At 39.7% G+C, this 17,463-nt stretch overlaps 1 protein-coding gene across 2 annotated transcripts in view; it reads left to right on the top strand.

The window, feature by feature from the left end:
* The window catches only part of ANO6 (anoctamin 6), a gene marked incomplete at both ends in the record, with an annotated part of 205,141 nt that overhangs the window by 32,586 nt on the left and 155,092 nt on the right, over positions 1-17,463 (top strand). The window contains one exon of one of the 2 annotated variants that reach the window (XM_080705449.1): positions 16,007-16,069. The exons of the other annotated variant lie outside the window; for it this stretch is intronic. Coding sequence (XP_080561575.1) covers positions 16,007-16,069 — 63 coding nt within the window. The remainder of the gene's footprint in view (positions 1-16,006; positions 16,070-17,463) is intronic. 2 annotated transcript variants of the gene reach the window in all.

Genomic DNA, 17,463 nt, shown 5'->3' with positions numbered 1-17,463 from the left:
TAAGTTATTGAGAGTCTTGCTAATTTTCTGAGACTAGCCTTGAACCTAAGATCCTCCTGTCTCAGGCTCCTAGGTGTTAGGATTACAGGCATCCACCACCAGGCCTGGGTTGTCCCTACTCTTTACTGCTGTGTGCCCTCTCCCAGAAGTCAGGACTGCATAGAACAGGACAGCTTTCTGAAGGCTGAAGGATTCAAAGATACGAAAACTTTCACAAATTCTTGTTATAATTAACTTTATTTATTTATTTATTTAATTTTTTTTGCAGGTTTGGGGATGGAACCCAGGGATATCCAACCTCCAAGCTATACACCCTGTCCTATTTTTTATTCTTTATTTTTGAAACAGGGTCTCACTAAGTTGTGGAAGGCCTCACTAAGTAGCTGAGGCTGTCCGCAAACCACAAGCCTCCTGTCTCAGCCTCCCACATGCTGAGATTACAAGCATGCTTATTCATTTATTCATTGATTTCATTCATTTATTTTGGTGGTATACTAGAGATTGAGTCTTACACATATTAGGCAAGTGCTCTACCACTGAGCTATATCCCAGCCCCAGAGAACTCACTTGTCTTTAGCTTTAATAATTTTTTTTAATTTGGCTTATCAGATGCTTATCACATTTTGGTAAGAAAATATAAAATGTTGACACTCAATTTTTTCACTAGATAATGATTAAATGGCTTATGAAAATTTTCCAAAATAACAAATATAAAAGATTAAATTTAGTAATCAGTTGAAGTAGAAATGTGCATTATGGTCAAGTTCTTCAATCAGCAAATAAACTCAATATTTGAATGCACAAAAGCAAAATTTTCTGATTCTGTTGTTTATAAATATATATGTATATGTATATATGTGTGTGTGTGTGTGTGTGTGTGTGTGTGTGTGTGTGTGTGTGTGTGTTTTACATACTACAAGTGGAACCCTACCTCTAAGCTACACCTCTAGCCCCATTTTTTCTTCTTTATTTTGAAACAGGGTCTCACTAGGTTTTGCAGAGGGCCTCACTAAGTAGTTGAGGCTGGCTGCAAACTGCAATCCTCCTGTCTCAGCTTCCCAAGTACTGGGATTACAAGTGTGCACCACCATGCCTGACTCATTAAATATTTTTATCTGAATGACAGGCCATGAGATAATTACAACTTAAAATTATCCTGTTCAAGGTTTGATTGAAAATTTTAACTCAGATTTTAAAATTGCAAAAAATTACACATGTAAATTTACTATTGTATGAGTAAATGTCTCATAAATGCTAAAAATTAAGTAACCATAAATTTGTCATGTCCAGAGTATCAAACTCAATGAAACTTCTGCTGTTTATAGAAAAAAACTCTGGGCCAAAAGATGCAAGACCTATTCATCCAGGAGGAGCCAGTCAATATAGGCACCATTTCCCTTCTTAACAACATTGCCCTCCTTAAATTTGTGTTTCAAGACTGTTCTTTGAATGGTTGTTTCATTTCATTTATTCACTCATCTTGCCTCTCTCCTTCTTTCTTTTATTATGTACTGACGCTTTAATTTTTTGGCAGCCCTTAATCTTGGTCACTTTTGAACACTTATTCAAGATTAACCCTCAATATAGTAATATTTCTTCTCACCTTGAAATATTTCTCTCCATTAAAACCAGGAGTGTTGCTGAAGAGGATTGTAGTGGAAGAATCACCCCAAAGTTACTACTTTGCTGTTGTTAAGAAAAGGCCAACATTAAGTAACTTAGGGAGACCTTGTTTCAAAATAAAAAGATAAAAATGGCTGGGGGTATATTTCAGAGGTATAGACCCTTTTGATCCCCACTACTACACATACACACACACACATACATACACACACACACACACACCACACCACTCCAGACAAACAACATTCACCCTAAACTGGGCATCACTACTAGTAGAAACTGTACTAGAGTTAAAGGAATAGTCTTGAAACACAAATTTAAGAAGGGCAATGTTGTTAAGAAGGGAAATGGTGCCTATATTGGCTCCTCCCTGTTGAATAGGTCTTGCATCTTTTGTCCCGGGGTTTTCCTTCTATAATCTTTTGTGTGTGTGTGTGTGTGTGGGGGGGGTTACTGGCAATGGAGTTCAGGGGCATTCTACCTCCGAGCTACACCCCCAGTCCTATATTTTAATCTTTTTATTTTTTGAAGTTGTGAAGGGCCTCACTAAGTAGCTGAGGCTGTCCACAAACCTCAATCCTCTGCCTCTCGAGTGCTGGGATTACAAGTGTGCACCACCACACCTGGCTTCCTTCTACAATCTTGATGTTACTGCATCTCCTATGATAAGGATACCACCAAATTGAATGCACATGTGTGTACACATATAAATGCATATATGCTGTGGACAAAGATGGCAAAAGATGAATAATTCACGGAATTTTGCTGTCTCTGTCCTCATCAAATGCTGCCACCACAGTCATTTCAGATTCTGGTCTTTCCTGGCTCTCTAAACCATATTTATCTAAGGCAGTTGAGATAATTTATTTTCATATGTCTGTCTGTTGTTGCACTGGTACCTTGGAAAAGCAGTGTCTTACATTTATTTGATTGTTGCTGCTGTTCATCATTACAAAATCTTATTATTACTGCCTGTACATAAATCAGGAACAGAAAATTTGATTTCTTGCATTCTAATGTGGCAAAAAATTCATGAATAGAAGAAACTTTACTTATGCAAATGTAAGTAGCTGACAGAGAATAAATATGGGCACACACTCTTGCTGTTATAATCATCTTCTGACCTCATCCACCCTTGATATAGCCTAAGTAATGACTGTTTGATATTTATTATAAAACTTATTAAGTTCCTTGATTAACTGAACCATTCATTTATTTCTTTTGTTTCATGTAACAGTGAAAAATACATTGTTCTATTATCATTCCTGCCAGGAATTTTGTAAAATATATAAAAATATTCACAAATATATTTTAAATTGGAAGTATATTAATGTATTATTGGGTATACTGAGCAGAAAACACTTCTTTTTACATTTGAATGGCAGGCGTACATGATTACAAATTCACTTCTTACTGAATATTAATCATTAGCTCCATATGGCTGGTGGGTAAAGCTCTGAGAGGCAGCCAGGAGATGTAAATTCTTCCCCTCATCATGAACTTTTTATGTGATTTTGTTTAATGTTTAAAATTGATGGAGTGACCTCCGAATTATCAAAGAGAAACCGTTCTTTCTGAGAAGTCCAAGGGCAGTCTGGGCTCAGGATAGGTTATTATTCCTTCTCTTCTTTTGTCCTCTGAGATTGGGGCTGGTTTCACTCTTCTGCTTTCTCTGTTCCACTTAAAATGCTGTTTTGATTCACGTGCCAGCCTTGGTCCACTGTCTCTCTTCCTCTGTGCATGCTTGCTTGCGGTTCATGAGTTCCAGCTTGCTCCTGGAACTTAGAACTCCCGACTCCACTTTTCCTTCTTGCTCACTCTCTTACCCGCTTTCCTTCTGTCCTGTGACTGCTTGTTTGTCCTGGTCCCTGGTGTAGAGTTGCTTCTGGAATATGCTTGATTATTTAATGTTCACAGTTGAGCTCATTATTTCTCACCATTACGGGAAACTGCATCCCTACTCCTTCTCCTTGTTCTCTGAGCGGCATCCCCTGCCTACCTAGACTCCCCAACTTCTTTTCTCTCCTTATACCACCCTGCTGTTTCATTTTGCTTCACATTAGTCCAACACCACGTCCTTTAAATTCTGCCCCCTGTGTTTTCTGAATTAGTCTCCTCTCCTGCCTCCCACACTCTCCACCTTTTCGGTAGGCTTTTGTCTCCTGGACTGTGGCCACAGCTTAGGTTGTATTTCAGCCTTTTACTCTGATCTTTTCAGGTCCATCCTCCTTTATACTGCTGCCAGGTTTTTCTGTCCAGAGCATGTATCTGAATGTGTCACCCTCCTAAATTTACAAGTCTTCAATGAAGAAAACAACAAACTTTGGCCAGACTGTGAAAAGATTGAAATAAATGCAAAGGTTGTATATGCTCTTAAATGATAAAACAATATAGTAAAGTTTTCTTTTTTCCAGAACTGTTACAATGCTAGGCAAGATCCCACAGGGATTTTTATGAGTAATTTGGAAAAACTGATTCACTTACCTTACAAATTAAGCAAGTGAGAATAATTGAAGTTTTGACGCTTCAAAGCTAAATCTTAGTTCTGCTGCATGCTAGCTGTGTGGTAGCTAGCAGCTTCCCTTGCTAGCTTCCCTAGGTCCTCCTCTTCAGAATGGATGACAGTGAACAATTGTGAATTATGGAGAATTATTGTCAGGATTAAGTGATATAATGCATATAGTGTATTCACTGCGATGTTTTGCACTAGGCACATGATTAATACATTTTAGCAAAATCAAAATAAAATACCACCATAATCATGTAGACGTGCATACATGTTTACATAACATAAAATGATTGTGGTTGGCTCCAGTTGGGGAGGTTATACATTTATTTTTGTTGTTGTATGTACTTTTTCTTCAGTAACCATTCATTACTTTTTTAAGTAGAAAAGGGGAAGGGACTTTTTCAGAGACTTCTCACCTCTGTGGGATGAATCCAAGTACCCTTGTCTTCGTCCAGCACCAGCTCTCACTTTACCCTCTTTCCTTCTCATCATTTACCCTTCCTGCCTGCTCATCTTTCTGGTGATGACAGATTCTGAAGTACTGTATTCCCTGCACACAGTTTCCTGCCTGTGTGCTTTGCTGGACTTTTCACCCCACTTCTGTAGTTTACTGCCATGCATCCTTAAGATTTTTTTCTTAGATCGCTCATCCATCAAGTTGAGCATTTAGATTCCTGTATTAAAAGCATCTGGTTTTGCTTATTTCCCCCAATGGAATGTTTCTCTCTAGAATGGAGACTATACTAGAAATTGGAAATAAAAGATTAAGCTATAGCCCATGCCCTTCAGGCTCTTCTAGACCAAGAAAAGGAGAAAGGCATATACACGAGAGGAATAAGTATTGTGGGTTCTTTGCTTTAAGTACCTGCAGAGTGCAGGGAGACAGAGAAAAGTGAATCGTCTCTCTCTCTTCTTTTTCCTAAGGTGGGTAAGATTAATGAATTGGCAGGTTATGGGTTCAGAATGTTTTTACTGTTTTTATTCCAGAAGCAATGCTTAAACTCAACTGTAATCCCAGTAGTTGGGAGTCTGAGAAAGGATTGCAGGTTCCAGGCTAGCCTCAGCAATTAAGTGCCCGTTAAAAACAAAACAAAACAAAACAAAACAAAACAACAACAACAACAACAACAACAACAACACCCCTAAGAGGTGGGGGTGTAGCTTGGAGGTAGAATGGCCTTGTTTTCAATCCCTTGTTAAAAAAAAAAAAACACGCCGGGCGTGGTGGCGCACGCTTGTAATCCCCGCGCTTGGGAGGCGGAGACAGGAGGATCACGCAGGTTCGAAGCCAGCCCTGCTGGCTTAAGAGACTCTGTTTCAAAAATATAAAATAGGTCTGGGAGTGTAGCCCGGAGATAGAAGGGCTTCCAGGAACCCCAGTACCAGAAAAAAATAAATAAATAAAAGTGCACTTAATAAAAAAATAAAACTTTAAAAAAAAACAAACACAAAAAACCCCCCATGATGCTTAAACTACTAAATAGATGTTTCCTGGGCAGAAAACATGGAACATGTGTTCCCTGTAGTGGCATTACAAGGGCATTCAGAATGATGGAGAGCAGAGTTTAAGGTTTGGTGTTCCTGGTACTTGACACATGGTAGAAGCTCAAAATATTCAAACTGGATGGTATATTTCCTCCTGGTATTCTGTGTGGGGTTAAGAGTTTGTGAATCCCTAGAAGCTGTATATAACATTTTATGTTTGTGATTTTGAAAATTTTTCTGCGGGGGGGATGGCTTTTAAATTTCTCCAAATTTTGCCAAAGATTGCATGATCTATGGAAGGTTAAGAACCACAGTTCTGACAACCACTAGAAATGGGTGAGGGGAGGGGAAAGGGACAAGGAAGGACTTGAAGGTAAATCGTTCCCAGCTGCAGTGGGCAGGGATGCACCTGGTCAGAGCTGTCTGCTGGAGCCATGGAGGACTAGGTCACCATGGGTGCTCCAGATAATGGCTTTCTTCACTCTTCCAGCTCCTTTCAGCAAGCAGGATCATTTATGTATCTTTATTTTACACCAATGAAGCCATTACAGAGTTCTTTTCTAGACAGTCAAAACAACTCTCCAAGGCAGGAAACTTGGGGTTGAAAGACTGGAGAGAGAATGGAGGTACTGTATGTTTTATTCTGAAAGTAAAGTGAGGAGGTGACTTTGTGAGGAGAGCAGAAAAGTGAGGACAGTCACCAAAGCAGTTCAGTGGCCAGGGCATTAAACAGACTGCATTGAGCATCAACCCCCTAGAGATGCTGTAGGTCAGCTATTCATTCCCCGCTGGCCCATAAAGAGATATGTGAATTACCCAGCTCTTGGAAGCCTGCCCAGGCAGATTCTAAGATTTTTCTCAAACCTTTGTGTAGCTGTAATAACCCTCTATCTTTCGTTCTAGAACATACTGTACTACGGCAGTATTTATATTTTTTTCTTCCATAAGGCAAGAGTGGCTTCTTTTCAAGGCACAGTTAAGGGCTCACCGCATATTTACTGAAAGAATGAGCTCAAATTTATCAGCCTGGAGGGAGTTGAGTTCTTGTACAATTTATCTGCACAAAAGAAACCTATGAGAACTGAACATTTCCATTATCCTTTGCTTGGTAAGGCACTCAAGTACGAGAGCCAATCAAGGACAGTAGCTGATCTTCTGCAAAGTTGGGGCTGCTCTGCTGAAAAGAGGGATTTGGTGCAGTGTTGATAGGATACAACCTCAGATGCTGGTAAGTGCTGGTAAAGCAAAAAGACAGGTTATGGAACAGAGGTAGGAATACCGTTGGTGTTTCTGTCTCAGGAGTGCCACACACCCCGTCTGTCACGCAGGGTCAAGTAACTTTTAGAAGCACACTACTGGGTTGTATTTTTCAAAGCTCAACATATGGCTACTTCTTTGGGCATTAGCCTTGTGCTTTGCTGAGTGCTGCTTGGAAGAATTCTAGCTAGCAGAAAGAATGTAGAGGGAGCATGCAGAAGATTTCAATGTGGGAGCTGGGTGTGGTGGCACATACTTGTAATCCCAAAACTTGAGAGACTGAGACAGGAGGATTACAGGTTTGAGGTCAGCCTTAGCAGTTTAGCTAGACCCTCTCAAAAAATAAGAGCAAGGGGTGTAGCTCAGAGGTAGAATGCCCTGGGTTCAATCCTCAGTACCAAAAACAAAACAAATAAAAACAAAACAAACAAAAAACCAATTTGAACACTGGGAATGTTGAAAAACAAATTGAGAGGTGACTTCATGGCTTCCGGGTGTATAAAGGACACAGGAAATAGTGATTACTATTTTCCTATTATTGAGGAACAAAGAATAGGGAAATTATCTTGAAATAAAACTTTATGGTGAGGGCTTCTGAGGGATGAATTAGAAGAGTGTAGAATACTTTCCTACTCTCTCTAATCATGGAGACTTTGTTAACTATGGGTGGTTGGTTATTTTAGAATCTCACTGTTCCTTTTCTGAGATCTCACACTTTATCTGCAGAGGGAAAGGGCTGAGGATAGGGATTAAGCAGCACAATGCAGGAGCACATGCATAATGTGGTGGCAGTTGTTAGTCTGTGTGACATTAAGCTGAGTCTGCCTAACTCCAAAAGCATTGCTTCTAATATATCCATAAGAATGATGGATCTGGTGTTTACTGAGGCTGCGTTAGCTAGATGTCTCGTTGGAGGGTTCTGAGAGCCAGAAAGCAACAATGCTTATGATTCATGGGGGCACTTGAACATCCAGCACAACCATCAATTACTGCTTCTGAAATATATTCTTTATGTTATAGTAAAAAGAAAAACAAGTTTCAATATAATAAAGATAAAATTTTAGCTCAAATGACATGCTTTTGGACTTACCCAAGGGAAGCAAATACAAATGGTATAGTGTATGGGTATATCAAGCTCTGTAGCAAGGTAAATTATTTTAATCTAGATTTTACCTGTTAGGCCGGGCGTGGTGGCACACACTTGTAATCCCAGCATTTGGGAGGCTGAGACAGGAGGATCACGGTTCGCGGACAGCCTCAGCTACTTAGTGAGGCTGTCTACAACTCAGTGAGACCCGGTTTCAAAATAAAAATAAAAAGGGCAGGGGGTGTAGCTCGGAGGTTGAATGCCCCGGGGTTCCATCCCCAGACCTGCAAAAAAAAAAAAAAAAAAAAAAAAAAAAAAGAAAAGAAAAAAAATAGATTTAACCTGTTGATCACTAAACCTTTCTATTCCTGACTTATGCTGTTTGGCATCTTTTTCTGATTTTAAATGTTATATATGAGCTATTGTAGAAATTTGGAAATGTAAAGAAACCTGTAAAACCCCCAAACCACCTCTAATGTTAACTCCTAAAGATAAATCATCATGAATGCTCTGATGTTCTGATGGGCTGCCTTGCTAAAAATGCAAATATAATTGTGTGTGGTGGCACATGTCTATAATCCCAGTAATTGGGAGATTGAAATGGAAAAATGCAGGTTCAAGACCAACCTTAGCAGCTTAGGAAGACCCTGTTTCAAAATAAAATAAATCAAATAGGGTTGGGGGTGTAGCTCGGATTTAGAATGCTTCTGGGTTTGATCCTGTCTCTTTCACCTTCTAATTGAGAGAAAAATGTAAATGCAGTTTTATACTATTTAAACATGGTGCTTTGTCTTTTTATCTAACTTGCCTCACAAACACACTCTATTTCATTTATTGTGTTGAAGTATTCATAACCATTTTTAAAGTTCACCACATTAAGTACATTTACAGTGTTGTGTAACCATCACCACTATCATTTCTAGAACTTTTTTTCTTTTTTTGTGTCTGTTGTACTGGGGATGGAACCCAGGGGCATTCTACCTGTGAGCTACACCCCCAGCCCTATTTTTTATTCATTATTTTGAAACAGGGTCTCACTGAGTTGCAAAGGGCCTCACTAAGTAGCTGAGGCTGTGATCCTCCTGTCTTAGCCTCCCAGATGCTGAGATTACAAGTGTGTGCCACCATGCCCTGCCTGGCTCTAGAACTTTACATCATCTGCATACCTTAAGTTTACAAATGCTTCACACACCACACTCAATGACCAGGTAACATTCCATCACCCATATTTATTTTGTGCTCACTGTGAGCTAGATTTTGGCTAAAGCAGTGAACAAAATGTGGTGTTTGTCCTCTTGGATCTTACGTTTGGAGAAGGAAGTGGCCAATAAGTAGGCAAGAAGAGGGGGCAGCCCAGGGTGTATGGAATCAAAGAGGAGGAGAACCTATTGGAGGTATAATTTATATGCTCTTTTCTCGATTATTGATGACCTAGCAGTTTTGCTTTTTTTGTTTTGTTGTTTTTAGCCAGTCATGGTGGCGCATACTTGTAATCCCAGTACTTGGGAGGCTGAGACAGGAGGATTGCAGGTTCATGGCCAGCCTCAGCAACTTATGAGGCCCTCAACAACTTAGTGAGACCCTGTTTCAAAATCAAGATATGTATTAACATATCAAAGTCAATCACTAAGCCAAATATGAGGAGGGAAGGGGAGGCAATGGGCCGGGAATTGGGTAAGGGCTAATTAGGTGATGTGTACATGTTTGCGTCTACCATTTGTACTCCTGGGTTCAATTTTGTTGAGTTCCTTTCTTTTTTTTTTATTTTTATTTTGGTGGTACTAGGGGTGGAACCCAGAGGCTTTCTACCTCCAGGCTATACTCCCAGACCTATTTTATATTTTATTTGGAAACAGGGTCTCACTAAGTTGCTGAGAGCCTCACTCAGTAACTGAGGCTGGCTTCGAACCTGTGTGATCCTCCTTTCTCAGCCTCCCAAGCGCAGGGATTACAAGTGTGTGCCACCATGCCCGGCTGTTGAGTCCCTTTTTTAAAATTAATTTTCAAAAGTAATATTTCCTGCAGTGCTATGGTCAGTGTGGGAACCTGCCTCTGGACCAAAAATTGAATAGTTTCAAAATACACTATTAATATTGGAAGTAAAATATTAGCACTGATCTCTGATATATTTATTACAGATTGGCTAATGGGTAATGGTCAGTTGGTAAAGCTTTATCTTGTACACACATGTATTTTTTTAATGTACATACACATTCTCCCATCTAAGGTCAAATTTACAAAAAAAGGTCAGAATTTCTTGGTGTTAGAGTACCATTCTCTTCAACAGAGCTTCATAGCTACATAATGACCCTAAACATAGGACCATAGGCCCCCTGATAGGAAGAATTAGAAGAAGGAAATTAAAGAGGAAGTACAATGAATTTGGTCTGAGGCCAAGAGTCTCTATATTAAGTGATTTTCCGCAGATGGAAAATTCTGTAGCTTAGATTCTCGACAATTTCTGGTAATCAAAATCACTAAACAGTTTAGTGTTATCAGGCTTTCTCATTCATGAGTGAAAGGAGCAATTACACATTTCTGCCTTTTTTGTGTTGGCAGTTCTATCATTAATTAAAAAGACATTGGCATTTTCATTATGAAAATGTTTTTCCTGGATTTATAGCTGAGTCCATTAATTTGGTACTTCAAAACTGGCCAAAACTTGTATGGTTACTTTTTTTTTTTTCCGGTGGTACTGGGGTTCCTGGAAACCCTTCTACCTGTGGACTACACTCCCAGATCTATTTTTATACTTTTTTATTTGGAAACAGGGTCTCTTAAGCCAGTGCGACTGGCTTTGAACCTATACGATCATCTGTCTCTGCCTCCCAAGCATGGGGATTACAAGCGTGCGCCACCATGCTGGGCTTATATGGTTACTTTTATACAAAAGTAACTTAACATTAATTTTGAAGGATCTTTATTGTATTCTATTTTTCAGTACTGGGGATTGAACCCAGGGATATTCTATCTCTGATCTATACCCCCAGCCCTATTTTTTATTCTTTGTTTTGAAATAGGGGCTAAGTTGTGGAGAGCCTAAGGAGCTGAGGCTGGCCGTGAACTTGTGATCCTTCCATCTCAGCTTCCCAAGTACTGGGATTACAAGTGTGTGCCACCAGGCCCAGCTTAGAATCTTGATTTTAAAGATAATTGGAGGCATAACTTCCTCCTGTATTGTATCTACTATATTTGTGTGTTAAGTTCCGGAGAACTAAATACATACAAGCTCACTTCATTTCCAAAAAAGACAAGAAGTGATTGCCATTCCTTATTTAAGGGATTTGAGGATACGCTGAGAAGGCAGATACTCAGGCTCTACTGCACTGTTTGTTCTTTTACTCCTTTTTTTCTCTATCTTGTGGTATAGAATAATTAATGAAGAGCAAGTATATTTTCTTAAGTGCTTACTCTCAGGCTTCATGTTATATACTTGGTATTCATTATCTTTTTTAATATTCACATCAGCCCTATGAAGATTGGTAATATGATGCCTATTTTATAAATTAGGAAGTTTCTCCCAAATGATGACCCCATAGCCTCGTGATACCTCCAATTTTTTGTCATTATTCTACTACCTCCAGTCCATTATGTATTAGCTGTCCCCTAGTTGTATTCTTTTCACTTTTAGAATCATCTTCAGGAATCCACACTGCATCAGAATCGAGCCCAAACTAATAGATATACAGTTTGACGCCAGCTTGTTTAATGCTCTGTCATGCCAGTTCCTCACCAGAACCCTGCAGTATGGGCTTACGGAAGGTGAACACTTGGTGTATTTTCCCACCTGTTTCACCTGCCCTCTTATTGGGAAATACTAACAATTTGCTAGGTGTCATCTTAGGACCTCAGGAACACAGTTCTTGCCTTCAGAAACTTTTTACTGAGAGACAAGACAAATCTGAACATAAATCACTTTTTCTTAAACTTTTTGTATCTAATCCTAGATTGGCTTGGACCCCATGCCTTTGGCGAAACTTTCCCTGACTACTGGAAGCAAAAGTGATTCTGCCTTCCTCTGAATATTCATAGCTAAGATTGACTGTACTAAATATTAATCTTTAGATTTTGATCTTTTCATGTACATGGATCTTAACATTTAAAAGTCATTGTGTGTTAGAGTATAGGTTTTTAGGTTAAAGCTTCATGAGTTAAAGACTGTATAGGCACAGTTGTGTTTTTATGTATCTTTGATCTCTGAACTTCTATTTTTTAAAGAAGATTGACTATTTGTAAAAATCCATAAGATTACATAAGGAAATGTAATCCTTGGCATACTATCTCTTCTCATAGATTGCATTGTGGTCTGAGACCATCTGTATTGTGGTATAAAAAATTAGGCTGACACACAAATATGGCATATCATTGTTTTTTTCTGGATCTTTTTAACCTTTTAGGAGTTTTTTTTAAATTAATTACTGTGATGCCTTCTTCTTTATTAGTTATCAGCCCAAGAAAAAGCCTTTTGAATATAAGCCAAGCCTCAAAAAGTCACTAATAGTCAGGCATGGTGGTGCATACCTGTAATCCCAGTACTTGGGAGGCTAAAATAGGAGGCTCTGAGGTTTGAAGCCAGCCAGCAACTTAGACTTTGTTTCAAAATAAAAAATAAAGTAGGACAAGGAGTGTAGCTTAGATGTAGAATGCCCCTGGGTTCAATCTCCAGCAACACACACACACACACACACACACATACATACATACACACACACACACACACACACACACACACACACACACACCCCGCTAATATTAAGTATCATGGACTCTAGTCTTTCAAGTTGCGGGAATTAGTGAGAATACCATGAAAGATGAGTGGTATGTGCAGGACAAATCCTCAATGAGAAAATTAGGAAACCTGTTGCAGTCCTGGCTCAGGGTGCTTAACAGGTGAACTTATTATAGTTAAAGCACCACAAGCGCCAATTTCTTCACCTGCAAATGAGGGCATTGGCATCATGGCAGCCATAGTGGGCATTTGACCACTGGAGAATGTTATGGGTGCTTGTCTTCATGATGCAGGTATTGAATTACATCTGTCTACTGATTTTTACATTGTATTAACTTACCAGGGCTGCCATAACAGAATAACAGGATCACTAAACAACAGGTGTTTATTTTCTCATGGTTCTGGAGGCTGGGAGACCAAGGCCAAGGTCAAGGTAGCAGCATGTCTGAGGTCTCTCTTCTTCCTTTCCACTGCTACCTTTTTCTGTCTCCACGTGGCCTTTCCTCAGTGCACACCCACCTCTAGGGTCTCTTTCCATGACTCAACTTCCTCTTCTTAGGAAAGCAGTCTCCAGGATGACTGCTGCATTCTAACTTAATCATCCCTTTAAAGGCCCTGTCTTCTAATTAGTCACATCCTGAGAATTAGGACTGCAACATGTAAATTTTAGGGAGTCACAATTAATTCCATAACATCTATTTAAGTGCAGTGATTTGTTTTAAATTACAGATGGAGAGATTAGTATAAAGTAGAACTCCAAAATAATTCTCTATTGTTAGTCTGTTACTTGAAGGGGGTTGAGACAGGTACATGAAAGGATAATTCATACTGTATTGAAGGTTATTAAATGAAAAATAATGTTTTCCTCTGATGCTCTCCTACACTAAGCAACTTCTTTAGAATGATTTACATAAATGTTTATCAATGCATTCCTATACTAACAACTTCTTTAGATTGATTTACACAAATGTTTATCATAGAGGCCAGGTGCAGTTTTTCCTCATATTAATGTATCATATAACTCTCTCCGCACAATGGTTGGGTAGCATTCCATCGTGTATGTGTCAGAGTTAATTTAACTAGCCACCTGTTAATGGGTGTTTAGGTTGTTTCTGGGTCCACCCCCCTATTACAAATAGTGGAGTTGCATTCTTTTTAAAAATCCAAGATGGAAAGGACAGTGATGTACCACCTAATAAAATCAATAGTCTTCTGATTTTTGGTGAAAATGATCATTGTTTTTCAGCTTCCTGTTTTCTGGTCTTTATTAGAGTTGTTGTGAAAGGTTTGACCTCCTTCCCTAGGACATGACCACAACTCAGACCGTCCCCTCCTTGCACAGTGGAAGGAAGGGGCTTTCCTTGGCAGCAATGAGGTCACCTCTGCCCTGAAGTTCTGCTCAGGAAGAAGGCTCTGTCTGAGCCATTAACAGGCATGGCCTATTTTTAGTTAAGTAAATCGGTTTTCCTCCTAAGAAATGCTGTCTTTGTGCCTGAGGCAGCACATGAATCTTCCCTGGCTGCTTTCACCCTTTGGCAAGCAGCCAGCTTTCTAATGGAATGTGAGCAGCCTTACTGCTAATCAAGATTTACAGCAGAGACCAGGATGCCTGCCTGCTCATTGGATTTGCAGACCCTCCAAGCTACTGTGCAGCTCTGAGAGTAAGTGCACTGCAGAGTTCTGGTCTGTTCCAGCCCTCCCTCCTTTCCCAGGCCCCGCCTCTTAGCCACAGGTATCATTTGGCATTATTCTATAAGCTGTGCCATGGTGCAGATGTTCTTTTCTGACGAATTACTTTCATTTCTGGCTCATCTCAGGAAATGAGGCAGTCTATTGGTGGTGTTCTTCATTTCCAGACCCCTGGAGAAATCATTTTCACCTGGGATTTCTAACCACATGTGGGCAGTGCTTTATTTACTCAGATGTGAGAAATACCAGCAGTGAATGGTCCTTTTCTAAAGTGGCCCTTTTTTCCCTGTGGAATCCCAGGGAAGTATGTGAAGGCCCAGAGGTGGCTTATGCCCTTATTAATGTAAATATTTCTCAGGCTTTGGTTTTGTGATGTTTGTGGACATGCTGTGTGTAGGGGCTCTGGCACAGGAAAAATGCAATTTAGCAGCAGATTTAAAAGGTAGTCTGCAGTGTTTCTAATTACTGTTGTTCACTTCACCATTCCCTAATAAGTGGATTTAAGTAATCTTAGGAGTAAGAAATGTAATGTTCATATTACAGTCAACCATGCGAGTCAGACTCTACAGAAGTGTTGCACAGAACACACCGTGGAGTCATTTTACAGGAGTGTTCCACTGAATTGTAAATTTAGAACTGAGAGCATTTTGGGATGGATGTGTCTAACCTGTCATGCATCGATGTGAATGAGGCACATTTCCAAGATCCACCTACTGTGTGGTACAGTTCCATTTGAAATTCATCAGTGGCCTCTGGCATTCAGTTCTGTTTCTAACTTGACATAGGAAAGAGTGAGGGAGAAACGCACCAGCTTCTCTTCCCTTTCTTTTCTGATCTTTTATTGTCTGAAGTATTAGTAAGATCCCAAGCATTAGCTATCATCCTTGGGTACAGCTTGGAATCAGCCTGGGAACTGGGAAATTACTGGTGCTGAGCCTCACTCCCAAAGATTTTGGTATCTCTGTAGAATGCAGTCTACAGTCTACACTGGGCTTCTTTGGTACTAGGGTTGAACCCTGGGACATTATACCTCCAGTCTATACTCCCAGTCTTTGATATATATATATTTTTTTATTTTGAAACAGAGTCTTATTAAGTTGAAGAAGCTGGCCTCAAACTTTCAATCCTCCCATCTCGGCTTCCCAAGTACTGGGATTATAGGTGTCCACCACCATACCCAGATATGCTGAACTATTTAAAAGCCGTGCAGAGGATATTATCGAGCACCATGAGGATTTTATTGAGCACCAAGGGCCAAGAACCACAGCCTCGAGACTCAGGGACTTGACAGATAATCTGTCCCACAATCCTCATTCCTGCCTGTAGATTGGCATCTGGAGAGCTTTTAGAAAATCACTGATGTCCATCAATTAAAACCACATATCTGGAGAAGAAAGCCAGTACTTTTACAAGGTTCCCAGGTGATTCTGATGTACTGCTGAGTTTCCTGTCACAGATAACAAAAAATGAGATGTAGAAAGGTCAGATGTCTTGGTCAAGGTCAGGCGATAGCTGTTGCAGAGGCAGGCCTGGGACTCAAGTCTGAGGCCTTCCTACTGGTCTGATACCATCCGTTATATTCATTATATTTGTCTCTTGTATTTATTGGTGCCTCCTCGTCCTTCAGGTGATGATCCCGCCTCCAAAAAGCCCTTTCTGACTCCTCATAGGCTCCTCCCATCCAGCCTGGGTAAGATTCCCTTGTTTTGTGTTTGCACGGAACGTTTTTACTTCCCCTCAGACTGTCACTTTTGTGTGGACAAAACTGTGTCTTCCGTGTCTATTCTGTAACCCACTGCTATGTAGTAGGGTTCCAAAAAATATCTGCTGAAAATCTAACTTAAATTTTTTTTCTCATTTTGTGATACTAGAAATAGAAACCATGGCCTTGCTAGAAACCATGCATGCTAGATAAAAAGTGCTTTACTGTTGCAGGGAGTGGTGGCGCACGCTTATAATCATGCTTGGGAGGTGGAGACAGGAGGATCAAGCAGGTTCGAAGCCAGCCTCGCTGGCTTAAGAGACCCTGTTTCCAAATAAAAAATATAAAATAGGTCTGGGAGTGTAGCCTGGAGGTAGAAGGGTTCCATCCCCAGTACCACCAAAAAAAAAAAAAAAAAGTGCTTTACTGTTAAGCTACAACCCAGCCCTAAACGTCTAAATTTAACTCATCAGATAGCCCACGTGGATTTCTAAAAATAATTCATTGCTGTATGCAAGCTTCTGAAACAAAAAGTGTTTCCTCCCATCTGTGGCCTATTGTACTGTGGTTCACGATCCCATAAACAAGAAGAATTTCTTATGCTTCCTTCCCGGAGAGTTTTGCCCTAAAGCATTTGATGATGTCATTTTGATGACAAAATAACAGGATTTTGGTGACTTTACATGTTGTTCAAGGTGCTTACAATATCCAGGGATCTTTGAAAAACATACATGTATGGTCGCATAATAAGGGAGCATGGGATACTACCTGTTGTTTGTTTGTTTGTTGCTTTTTGGATTAAAATTTTAACAAACCAACAAAAGCTGTTGATGAGCTGAAAACAAAAAGGTGTCGGGTAAAAATGCTGTTTTCTAAAATTATGTTTTCAGGACAAAATTATTTTCTTAGTCACATTGGATATATCTGAGCAGCAACATCCTGTTTATATGGCGGAATTAAATTATTTGGCTTCTTTGGATTAATATATTCAAGTCTTTTCAAGTGATTGAAAAAAGATCTGTTTTCTTCTGTCAGTTCACTGTACTTAGCATCATACTTGATCAGTGTCTATATTGGAAAAATGTTTCCAGGTTTGTGGTATTTATGTTCACTCTTGTTGCTGTAATAGAGAATTGTCTCAAGAAGCAAGATTGCAGCTTGTATCTCTTTTGCCTATGGGGGCCAGGATGCTCCTTATAGGTGTGATAGTAATGATTTTCTTGGATGGAAAATTCAGAATTAATTTTTTTGAACCAAGACTGCAAATTGGGCTAGACTCATTATGTTAGGGTATTGCACACAGGAGAGAATAATGACCAAAGTGTATGGAATCACTTTAAAACGTTAATAAGATTGCATAGGTTCAAGGATTATTAGGTGTT

Source organism: Muscardinus avellanarius (assembly GCF_963383645.1).
Source record: "Muscardinus avellanarius genome assembly, chromosome: 11".
Lineage (NCBI taxonomy): Eukaryota > Metazoa > Chordata > Mammalia > Rodentia > Gliridae > Muscardinus > Muscardinus avellanarius.
The sequence above is the reverse complement of the archived record's forward strand: the minus strand, read 5'-3'. Positions and strand labels throughout refer to the sequence as shown.